At 34.9% G+C, this 12,497-nt stretch overlaps 2 protein-coding genes across 3 annotated transcripts; both read left to right on the top strand.

Moving 5' to 3' along the window:
• Positions 1-56: 56 nt before the first annotated feature.
• Positions 57-8,201, top strand: LOC127181243 (B-cadherin). Of its 2 annotated transcripts, none has more exons than XM_051135901.1 (15): positions 57-199; positions 481-582; positions 1,056-1,154; positions 1,258-1,413; positions 1,519-1,663; positions 1,765-1,931; positions 3,468-3,596; positions 3,690-3,875; positions 4,340-4,584; positions 4,821-4,963; positions 5,585-5,821; positions 6,115-6,336; positions 6,834-6,967; positions 7,067-7,195; positions 7,327-8,201. In XM_051135901.1, exons 1-15 carry the CDS (start codon positions 158-160, stop codon positions 7,528-7,530), a joined length of 2,340 nt encoding a protein of 779 aa, XP_050991858.1. In that variant the 5' UTR covers positions 57-157; the 3' UTR covers positions 7,531-8,201. The 2 variants fall into 2 exon arrangements, with proteins under 2 accessions (XP_050991858.1, XP_050991857.1); XM_051135900.1 differs by having other exon boundaries at positions 1,005-1,154.
• A 285-nt stretch (positions 8,202-8,486) lies between these two features.
• si:dkey-30c15.13 (uncharacterized protein LOC558731 homolog) lies at positions 8,487-12,478 on the top strand. Its single transcript, XM_051135903.1, has 7 exons — positions 8,487-8,618; positions 8,825-8,989; positions 10,091-10,201; positions 10,346-10,402; positions 11,133-11,240; positions 11,332-11,478; positions 11,990-12,478. The coding sequence occupies exons 1-7, from the start codon at positions 8,601-8,603 to the stop codon at positions 12,041-12,043; spliced, it is 660 nt and encodes a 219-aa protein (XP_050991860.1). The 5' UTR covers positions 8,487-8,600; the 3' UTR covers positions 12,044-12,478.
• The last annotated feature ends 19 nt before the right edge of the window (positions 12,479-12,497 follow it).

The following is a 12,497-nucleotide window of genomic DNA, read 5'->3' as shown; positions in this document are numbered from 1 at the left end:
CTTTCAGCGCCTTCCCATTAACATGCAAATGCGCACACGCACACACACACTTATATCAGACTTTACAGTACAGCTTAAGCTGAACTGACAAGATAGCAGGCAATACACAGAGGAAAGCATATATTTCTCATTTATACTGTTTAGTGTTGCTGTGAACATGAAGTTTACTTATGAAAGTTTCACCTGTGTTTCATGTCTGGTAAGTGTTTTGTCATTTTCTCATCTTTTTGTTTATACATGTTGATGTGAAGATGACACTGTGTGTATCTTGACATGCAAAAGTTTTAAGAATCCAGACAACAGAATTTACTTAATTGCAACAAAATTATATATTCATTAAATCCATATATAATTATTTTTAGTACTGAGTTGTCATGTAAATGAATGCATCAGAATTAATATTTTTGTGTTGCTATATCACCTAAAGGAATTGAATGCCTTTTTTTTTTTTTTTTTTTTTAACTTCATCTGTTTTAAAAGATGGTCTTCACAATCCATGGAGAGATCATACCAGAGTATTTAGCAGCCATTCAACCAGGACAGTTTGTGCTTGACAGGAGAAACATAAACACGCTTGGGCAGGTACGTGAATTACAGTAATATATTTACAAATTTTTTTTTAATTCTCTGATTATTTCTAAAATATGTAGTGGCCTCAAGTATTTGATATTTACATAAAATATAAAATTAAATTTGTTGCAAAAACAAGTGACATCTATAAACAAATTATTCCAAATTTATCTTAGACATTTTTGCAATTGCATTTAACCTAATGGACATTTTGAGGATTCAAGTCAGTATTTTATCACACTGATAAAAATTGGTGCGGAAATTTTTCGCTTTGAAATGGCAAGTAACACATTGAGATCAATTGACATTTTTTTAAAGTAGAAACACTGAAATGGTGTTTTCTTGTAAAACTGCTTTTGTAACCACCGTACTGTAGCTCAAAAGCTTTAAAGCATTTACATATTTATTAATTCGATTTACATTTGTCATTTCAGAATAGCACAACTCCAAAGTCCCATTATATTTTGATGACATTTATTCCCAAGACATCTAACCGTGTGATCAGAAGAAAGAGGGATTGGTTGATTCCCCCTGTCAGTGTTTCAGAAAATGATAGAGGCCCATTTCCACAGGAAGTGGTGAAGGTATAGTATACAGTTCGCACATTATTGTCCTGTTTGCTCTGTCTTTGTTTTAACGTTTCACATCGCAATGTTCTAATCTTTGTTTTTATGTTTTGCTCCACAGATGAAGTCCACCGCTGCTGAATCCATGAAAATGATTTATAAAATCACAGGCCCTGGAGCAGATGAGCCACCCATTGGTCTTTTCAAAGTGGACAAATTCACAGGTTGGTTAAGGGTCACCAAAAGCCTGGATAGAGAGGAAACTGCAGAATACATTGTGAGTGACCAGTGGTGCTCAAAGAACCTGGATTTTAGTGTTAAAACAGTTTGTAACTTTACAGAAGTACTTTGTGTTGACATATTAATATGTGTCTGTGTCCAGCTCACAACTCATGCTTCAACAGAGGATCAAAGCTACATTGAAACCCCTGTCAAAATTATCATCAAAGTTATTGACCAAAATGACAACAAACCCTTGTGTACCCAGAATCCTTTTATGGGAGAAGTCCAAGAAAGGGCAAAACAAAGTAGGATGTGGAGATCATCCCAAGACATATGTTTTAAAAGTGATGCATTTGTTTCTTATACGATGCCATAACATAAAATACTATGTTTTATGCTCCTATAGATGTGCCTGTCATTCAAGTGACCGCAAAAGACATAGATGATCCAGAAACTGGAAATGCCATTGTGCGTTACAAACTGGTGAGTCAGAAACCCAACGGTGGGGTGTTTCACATTGACCCAGCCAGTGGAGTCATCAGCCTGGCAACTATGGGCATTTTGGACAGAGAGGTACTAAAACTGTAAATATTCCTATACTGTAACTTTGACTGCGCTGCGTGTATTACTAGCGTTACTAGTGTATGTTAGGCTAAATTTTGAACAATCTAGTCTGTCTTATCTGATTAATGGAGCATAAGGTCTTACGTTAACTTACAAAGTGATTGAAGTTTTATGCTAGTTGTTTTTGTGGAAACTAGTGTTGCACAATATACTGATGTATTGAATGGAGCAGACGCGCAGTTTTGTTTACTACACACATATGCGTGGTGCTCACGGTGTTTTCAGCCTCTGCCGGCTCAATATATGAGTACATGAACACATGAACATAATCTGCTCTGAGAGTCACTTCATGAGCATTTTACTGTTTCTTTTGCGAAAACTATCTTCATATAATATGCAAACAAAAACCTGGTCTTCACAGCAACCCGTCAAAATAAAAGTTTGGTTTAACTTGACAGTCAGAAATGTATTACTTAATGTAAAGATAGTAGTACTACTACTACTACTAATAAAAATATTAGTAAACAGTGTTTAAGGAATATTTACCAGAAAATATTTACCAGAAAATTGTAAATATACAACACAGTATTTCTGAAAAATAGCCTATAATTAATGAATCAATTTTTTTATCAAATCTAATTATCCTTTATAAATTCATTAGACATGCTTTTAATTATTAAAATGTAATGAAACGACTGAAATAGAACCCAGAAAATTAATGGAGACTAGAGATTCACAAACAAAATTGAATTTGAGAAAGATAAAACGTATTTCATAGGGCCTTAAAAACATATTTTTTTTGTTAAACTTTTAAGAAATTGCTGTTAAATTCTGCAAATTTCATGATTTCAATTAATTAGACATGCTTTTTGGTTAAAAAAAATTTAATGTAACCATAAAAATAGAGTCTAGAAAAATTTAAATGTAATTTAGGAAAAATTAAACAGATTTCATAGGGCCCACTTTATTTTATTTGTGTCTTTGTTTTATTGTAGTTGTGCTTTAGTTTGTTACTTGCATCTAGGTTCTTATTATTAATAAAGGTAAAATTAAAAAAAAAGACTGTCATGATATAAATTATTGTGAAATAAAATGACTGTATCATGAAATAAGATTTGGCTTCATCCTTTAAGCTAACTTATCAATATAGCAAAGATCTCTACATACCTGTAGACTCGGTAGTTGTTCACCATAATCCTGTGTTGTGGCACTGGCATGTGATTATTATTATTTTATTTGTTTAATTTTTTTTTAAAGGGGGGGGGTGAAATGCTTTGTTTTAACAGATAAAATAACTATGATCTCCATTTGGATCATCTGTTATTCAGTTACTTTTCCTGTTGTCCTATGTTTTTCTCGTAGTATCGGTTCAGTAATAGTATTGTAGTATTTTAGTCAGGTATCGTATCAAAGTCAAAATTTTGGTATTGTGACAACACTAGTGGAAACCGTTATGCATTTAGTACATTTTGGTAAATTTAAATAAAAAAAAAAAGTCACATTCTCCCCAAACTTTAGAATGCTGATGTTGTATCATTTGAACAGACTCAAAATGAGTATGATCTGGCAGTGGAGGCAGCAGATATGGATGGTCATGGTCTTTCTTCCACCTGTACAGTTGTCATTAAAATTACTGATAGCAACGATCACGCCCCTAAGTTCAGACAAAAAATGGTGAGTTCTTTGTTGTTTTGGCTTAAGGCGGAATTCACCAAACACATCTGGTGTTCAACAGTTACGAAACTGTCTGTTTGTTTGTTTTGGCAGTATGCAGGTACAGTACAAGAAAATAAGGCTGGGGAAATTGTTGCAAGGTTTGATGTAACAGATAGTGATGAGCCTTCAACTGCAAACTCGGTGGCAAAGTTCACCATCATCCAGGGCAATGAAAAAGGGTTCTTTAACATCAGCACCGGCCCCAGCGGGATGGAGGGAATCATCACAACATCAAAAGTGAATATACATTCATATATCAAGCTGAATATATAACACACATAGGCTTGGACCCTATGATTTGAATGTTTAAGACTCAATGAAATTGATCACTTTCAGCAAGGATGCTTTAAATTGAAAAGTGGCAGTAAAAGACATTTATAATTTTACAAAAGATTTCTGTTTAAACAAGGCTAAAATGTTTTCTAATTATCCAAGATTTTCGAAGAAAATGTATCATTAAGAAAAAATATTATGTTAGGTGCTGATATATTTTAAGATCAGTCAATGCAAGTTTCTTTCAGTTAAAACAGCTCAGACTTACATTTTAGTCTAGGACTAGGCTTAAGCCTTGTCTGTGAAACCGGGGATAGAAGTAATAATATTTCACATTACTGTTAAAAAATGCAGCCCGGGTGAGCATTGGTCATTGTTTTTTAGAGTTTCCTCAGAAAATGAAAATCCATTTGTCCATATATTTTTAGGGTCTGGATTTTGAGCAAGACAACAGTTTCTCTTTGGTGGTGGTGGTCGAGAACGAGGTTCCTTTTGCGATTCCTTTGGTCACCTCCACTGCTACGGTCACTATCACTGTGCAGGACGTAAACGAGCCGCCTGTCTTTGAGCCTGCAAAGAAACAGATCATGATTAATGAGGACATCGAAGTGGGCAGCACTATCTCCAAATACACCGCCAATGACCCAGACACTGCTAGAGAGCAGCAAATAAGGTTTTACATAGATACAAACACAAAACAACACAATCATACCACGTGTCGTATCATAAAACCCCTTTTTTGTATTACCCAGCAGGGTTTTTATCATTAAATAAAAGTGTTTTATTTACAAAAACACAACCAACAAAATCATGGTATTACTATAGGAGCCAATTTTTTGTGTATTATTGCGCATTTGGTCAGCACCAATTTTTCTGTCATGTGTTTATTTCTGCTGTCACACATTACAGATATAAGTTGCTTCAAGACTTTGCAAACTGGCTGGAGATCACAGAGGACACTGGACTTATCAGAGTCAAGAGCTCACTGGACAGAGAGGCCTTGTTCATAAGAAATGAACAGTACACAGTCTTAGTAATGGCATATGACAATGGTAATTTAAATACATCTCTAACTGCTTAAATACTAGGAATATTTCACTCCAAAATGAAATCTTTCTATGATTTTAATCACCCTCAGGCCATTCACGATGTAGATGAGTTTATTTCTTCATCAGAACAGATTTTTAGCATTGCTTACAAATTAATCCTTTCTAGTGAATGGGTGCCATCACAATTAAAGTCCAAACAGCTAATAAAAACATCACAATAGTCCACAAGTAATCCATTTCTCCAAATCTGTTTGAAACAAACTCATCTACATCTTGGCCCATGGGTGAGATTTTCAGCAAATGTTCATTTTTGGAATCAAAATCTAAAGCTAAAAGGTTTTAGCTTGTGCCCATCATTTACTATGCTTTTTTTTTTTTTTTTTTTTTTTTTTTTTTTTAAATCTGCAGACTGCTTATGATTTTTGGCAGGTAGCACTGACTCCTCCGGACTGTAAACTAAAAAAAAAAAACAGGGCAAAAGTCAAGTAGTGTATTCAAACCTTTTAAGATAGTCCACGCTAAAATCATATTTCTGTCGTCTACACATCCTTGTTTTACTCAAAACACGTCTGATGTTTGCTTAAGACCAATTGTGTGAACTGCTTTATTTATTTATTTTCATAGATGATGAGCCTGCCACAGGAACCGGCACATTAGTGATTAAGCTGATGGATGTTAATGACAACGCACCAGTACTGGAGCAGCGCAGTGTCTCGATGTGTCTCACAGAACCCAAGCCCATCCGTCTGACCGTCACAGATCCAGACGGGCCTGAAAACGGCCCTCCCTTCACCGTAAAGCTACTCACAGAGAATCACAAAGAATTTCACAGCAACTGGACTATAATCAGCAACTCCAGCAGTAGGACTTGTTCAGCTCACATTAAGTTTTACTAATCTGTTATAAATATAGTGGATATCTCGGTTACACTTTATTTTAAGGTGTCCTTGTTACAGTATTACTAAGTAATAATTTTTAAGTACATGTGCTTACTATATGGTTAGGTTTAGAATTAGGGTTTGGCTTAGGGTTACTTGCATGTAATTATGCATAATTAATTATTATAATAGTAAGTGCATCTAACGTGTGACAAGGACACCTTAAAATAAAGTGTTACCGATATCTCTCACTTCTTTTCTCCCTTTCTTTCTCAGGCAATGTGGTGTGGTTGAAGCCACTCATAAGTCTGGCTCTTGGCAAATACAACGTGGCAATGCGTATATACGACTCTAAGAGTGTTTTTCAGGACTCTTCTATCATAGTGGAGGTGTGTGACTGTAAGGGTGGTGACGTAACCTGCTCCAGTGGTATATATGGGGCTGTTGCTGGCGTCACTCTGACAGTCTATGTGCTAGTGGCCATCTTATGCTTTCTTGGTAAGCAAACAACCTATCATAAGTGTTATTATTATTATTATTGTATTTTAATATGTATCTCTGAGTCTTATTTTTACTTTATTTTAATATATGTAATAATATATATTGTTTTATTTGCATAATATAAAATGTGTTTAATGTTGTTTGCCAAGGGTTTCGTTTGATCAAAATGAGTTAATACTGTATTTCAATGTATTATTAACTGTTTAGTAAATCTCTTGTAAAATGTGCAAAGCTGAATTTTTAAATCAGGATTCTTTGATAAATAAAAGGTAAAAAGAACAGCGTTTATTTAAAATAGTCAAGACTTTTACATTGTTGCAAAAGATTGCTGTCAAATCTGATCAATTTAATGCCTCCTTGGTGGGAAAAAAAATCTAAATTATATCTAAATTATATTATATATATATATATATATATATATATAAAAATAATGATGCTTGCCTTTGCAGTCACTACTAATAATAGTGCTTATGATGATGTCTTCTTGTCTATAGTGCTGTTACTGTTGCTTCTTCTCCTGAAGAGGAGGTGTGGGAGAAAAGTTCAGTGGGAACAGTTCAAAGTGACACAAGAAGACAGGGACAATATTTTATGTTATAATGAGGAAGGAGGAGGGGAACAGGACCAGGTACACATCCTCTTTTACATAGCATGTTTAGTTAACTTTTCTTCTGCCAAGTCTTACTGTACTCAGTGTTTATGTTGTGTATGTACATGTGTGTGACAGGAGTTTGATATGGTCCTGTTGTGCAGACCAGAGGTTTTCTCTACCGATATTGCCCCGATGGCCTCACCTACGGCCTTCTTTCGGCAGCATCCATATGAGAATGAAGATATTGAAAACTTCATTTATGAGGTGCGTTTAATAAGAGTGTATATGTCCATAAGAGTCACCATGATTTCTGCGAGTTCAGCAGTCTTGTTGGCCCTGGGTTTGGATCAACAAAAGTTTCATGCATGCTAAAATACTGGACTCTGTTTCTGCAGAATTTGCACACAGCGAATAATGACCACTATGTGGCGCCGTATGACTCCGTGCTGGTGTTTGCTCATGAGGGTGAGGGGTCTGTAGCCGAATCTCTCAGTTCCCTGCAGTCGTCCATCAGTAATGAAGATCAGGACTTCCAGCATCTGCAGAACTGGGGACCTCAGTTCAGGAGACTGGCTGACATGTGTGCTGGAGATGAGTGATATGTGTTCTGATCACTATATAGGAGTAGTCATATAAGGGTTACCAAAATGCTGTAAATCATTAAAGGAATAGTTCTTCCAAAAATGAAAATGTGCTGAAAATTTACTCTCCTTCAGGCCATCCAAGATGTAGATGAGTTTGTTTCTTCATAGGATTTGGAAAAATTTAGCATTACATCACTTGCTCACCAATGGATCATCAGCAGTGAATGGGTGCCGTCAAAATAAGAGTCCAAACCTACATGTTAACTGATGGAATGGAGTGGTGTGGATTACTTGTTGATTATTGTGATGTTTTTAATCTGTTTTGACTCTCATTCTGACGGCACCCATTCACTACACAGGAGCAAGTGATATAATGATAAATTTCAAATTAATTAATTTTCAGTAACAAGCTGTGAGGGATCAATTTTGATTGTGTTTGAAAGTATATAGCTATGTTGTAGCCATATATCTTGTTTTTCTTTTCTTTTCTTTTTTTATTTCTTGTTTCTCATTCCTGTAATTTACAATGTTTTGTTTGATAAGAGAAAATGTTTACACATTTTATTTCTGCATTATGCAACTGAAGCTGTTGAACTGACTGAATGTACGTAAGATAAGCACCTGTTTATTTTTTTGTTCTGCATGTGTTTACTTGTTTACTGAACATTTGACTTTGATTCAGTAGAGTAATTTATCTCATTATATAATTGTTATTGCTTTTTTATTGCATACAATGCATAATGTTCATTTAATTATCAATAAACACTGCTTTAGCAATATATATAATTTTTATGCTTTTTAAACATTGTTTTATTGTAATTCAGAATTAGAATTTATAAAGCTTACTTTAAGCTATAAGATTCATATAAACGAATATGAAACTATGACTCTAAACAACCTTTGATCAGATCCTGACAAATCGCAGATTAGGACTCTCCCTATTGGGCGTGCTTTAAGTGCACGACCCTGAGAAAGAACTTTGACCCTGTGTTTCAAGAAGACGGATCTTCGTCTTGAAGTGAATCCATATATTTGAATGCTTGCTGGCTTGTTTTGCACTGATTTAGAAAGGTCTTTCATATCTAATGCCCGGGGTTCCAGAGGTAAGTTACACATTACTTCACTTGTATATCTATAACAGTCACTGCAGTCGTGTAGTAAATCGTCAGAGATCGAGCTTGATTGTACATGCTATGGTATATGTAAATTAACCAACCAGATGAACTACACAACAGAAATTAAAAATCAAATCCTAATTAAGTCCATTTATTGTCATGTTTACTCATGATGTCACTTCTTTTGTCCACAGACGACTCAGAACATGTTCCAGGAGGGGCTGCATCAAGTGTTTTTTAAGGAACGCCCTTTGCCCAACCCCGTTCCAGCTGACGAGTCAACAGCTGTTGAGCCGATGGAAGACAGACTGGTCCGCTGGTTTGGGACAGTGGTCAACACCCACCTCCTCCTGGCTGGGGTAACAAAATCTAGTTTTTCAGATGCATTTGAATGAAATTCGAGAGCTTTCTGACCTTGCATAGACAGCAACGCAACTGAAATGTTCAAGGGTCAGAAAGGTAGTAAGGACATCAATAAAGCAGATGTGACATCAGTGGTTCAACCTTAATTTTATGAAGCCACTAGAATACGTTTTTTTTGTGTGTGCAAACAAAACAAAAATAACTTTATTTCAACAATTTCTTCTCTTTTGTTTCAGTCTTTGACACACTTTTACATAAGTACCACAACACGTGTGTGGTGCTGGCAGGGTTGCCAAGTTTTTACAACAAAACCCACCCAATTGTGTTCCAGGGTGTAAAATACATGTTTTGGCAGGGTTCCTCTGGAAAAATTTGCATTAATATAAATACAATATTTAGCATTAATATTGCTAAATATGGTGTTATTGGGGGCCCTTAAACCCACAGACATTAAAATCAACTCACTGCGTTGGCCACGTTCACACTGTCAGTTTTTGGGATTGACAACCGCATTTACTTACAGGTGTGAGTCTCAAAATGTCCCGTTCAACAGCAGCAGAATACGGTTGTCAATATCGTATTTGAGGTCCTTAATACGGTTATGTTCACACACAGTATGGTTATTTACAGGTTTGACAACCGTATTCCATAACCAAACTCACACCCGTAAATTTTCAGGACTCACAACCGCATTATTGGAACACACGCGCTGTGTGAACAGAACAGGACTGGACAACTAGCAGTGTGAACGTGGCCTGTGTGAACGTGCAATGGGAGTCAATCCGTATTCTTTACGAGTAACCATAGCAACAGTGACTAAAACAGTGATATCAAAAATGGCGACGTTCGTAAAAAATAAAAGTATTACCAGTTTCTGACACCACATAAGTCCAATCGAGCCACGAGTTCATCCATTAAATCATCATTAAGGACAGCAGCTTTTAAATTGGAGTGGAGAGCGAAGCATTTGAGTCGCGTGCAGAACACAAAACTGACCGGAGGGATAATAATGGCAGTATATATTTATTTGTTTATATATATATTTGACTTTGTAGCCAAATTCTTGATTTTGTCCCTCTTTTCTCTTTCTCTTTCAGATTGTTCAGCTTTTCTGTGCTTCCTTCTGTATTCTCTCCACTTTATCCTATACTTGTTTGACTTTCAGCTGTTCTGCGTCTATGACAGCTCCAGTATGGTGTGGCCTGTGTGTAAGTGCTCCAGTTAACATTTCTGGTTTTCAAATTTGAGTCAGTAAATCAGATTAAAGCAATGAACAGTCTGACATTCTACAGTAGTTACTAATTAGTTGTTGTTTTTTTAATATCTGTGTTATATATCTGTTTTTGTCTCAGTATATAGCCACCGGGTCACTTGCAATTGACTTACAAAGGAAACCCAAAAAAATCAAAGTAAGCTTGTTTTATGTCTTTCTTCAATTTTTTTATACCCTTGATCATTTACCTTTTTTTAAACATATTTTGATTAAATACTTAGCTTGAAAAATGTACTTATCCTGCCTTACTTTAAAATAAATGTCTTTTGGTTTGATATTTTGTTGTCTAATGCAATGACATATATTTACATCTAAATCAAAAATTTATTGTCTAGTTTAGGATAAATGTGACCCTGGACCACAAAACCAGTCTTAAGTCGCTGGGGTTTATTTGTAGCAATAGCCAAAAATACATTGTATGGGTCAAAATTATAGATTTTTCTTTTATGCCAAAAATCATTAGGAAATTAAGTAAAGATCATGTTCCATGAAGATATTTTGTAAATTTCCTACTGTAAATATATCAAAACTTAATTTTTGATTAGTAATATACATTGCAAAGAACTTAATTTGGACAACTTTAAAGGTGATTTTCCCAATATTTTGATTTTTTTGCACCCTCAGATTCCATATACTTAAATAGTTGTATCTCGGCCAAATATTGTTCTATCCTAACAAACCATACATTGATGGAAAGCTTATTTATTCAGCTTTCAGATGATGTATAAAGCTCAGTTTCGGAAAATTGACACTTATGACTGGTTTTGTGGTCCAGGGTCACAAATGTATTTGTATATTTTTGGCATTTCATAATAATAGGCTTCATGTGTGCTTGTTTGAGTAAAGTGAGATCTCTGCTGTTTTAGGTCATGACTCTGATGGGCCTGAATATCTTCAACTTGCTGTTTGCAGTTTGTTCTTTTATCACCTTCTTTGTCAAATCCTCACTAATGGAAAAAGCCACCCCTCAGCAGGTGTGTGTACAGAGACTCTGCCACTCAATAATGCACTGGAATTTACCAATGAAATGAGTTCATGGTTTCTTTCCATCTCTCTCTCTCTCAGCGTGTTGGTGTGTATGTGCTGAAGGGCAGTGGTATCGTCGCCATCCTCCAGTGTATGTTAGCAACCATATACATGCTCTTTCTGATTTGGAAAGGTATGAAGTCCTACAGCGGCCTCTACAGACAAGACTACATCACTGTAATACAGGTACAACATTCAAACTATTAAGTGTAATTTTAATACAGGGTTTCTGTGGGTCTTAAAATGCAAGTCAATTCTCCTTTTCGCAAATTAAGGTCTAAAAAGATATTAAACTGAAGCAGAAAGTCTTCAATGCATTACTAAAAATGAATATCTTCCTCTGTAGTTTTTTTGTTTTCCAGTACAAATGTGTAAAAATTCTTAAATTAAGATATATTTGAGATGCAACAAAACTCTTTCTGAGAAATTGATCAAAATTGAGCACATGCTTAAAACAAGAACAAATAGATCAATGAAAAATGGAAACTTGTTTTTGCTTTGAATTAAATTGATTATTCTGAGCTGATTTGACTTCTCAGACAACAAGACTTTTTATCTTGTTGTTTTATGTCTTAAGTTAATGTATCTTGATTTAATATCTTCAGACATTTGCACTGGAAAACAAGACCTTTAATGTTTGTTATGTAATTAATGTAGTTAATATAATATAGTTAAATCTAATCTCTTTTTGTCTTAGCCCTCAGATGAACATGCAGATCCACTGCTGGAAAACGAACAGTTCAGCCTTTGAAACGCTCGCTGTGTAAAATCAGGAAATGTGTGCAAACAAATATATGAGTTATTTTATTTTATCAAGAGAATAAATACATTTTTAAGCATTTACACCCAGGTTTACAATGACAAATAACAGTGATATTGCAAACATATATATACACACACACACTACCAATTACCATTTGTGAAAATTCCAAACAATATATGAACATAATTTATAAGTTACATTTAAGGTGTAATTTATATACATTTAATATATATGCATGTCATTTGTGAGGATCACATGGACCCAATCAATGATTTTGTATATTTATATATTTATGTACAATTATATGTGCTTATTAAATTGTGTCTTAAGATGCATTTTTTGTGCCATTGCTGAACATCATGATATTCCTTCTGTAAAAACATAAGATTAAAATTGAGCTTGTTTACTTTCTTTGCAGTTGTTAAAGGGATACTTCACCCAA

Source organism: Labeo rohita, chromosome 18, assembly GCF_022985175.1.
Source record: "Labeo rohita strain BAU-BD-2019 chromosome 18, IGBB_LRoh.1.0, whole genome shotgun sequence".
NCBI classification, from domain to species: Eukaryota; Metazoa; Chordata; class Actinopteri; order Cypriniformes; family Cyprinidae; genus Labeo; species Labeo rohita.
This window is presented reverse-complemented; position numbering and strand designations above follow the sequence as displayed.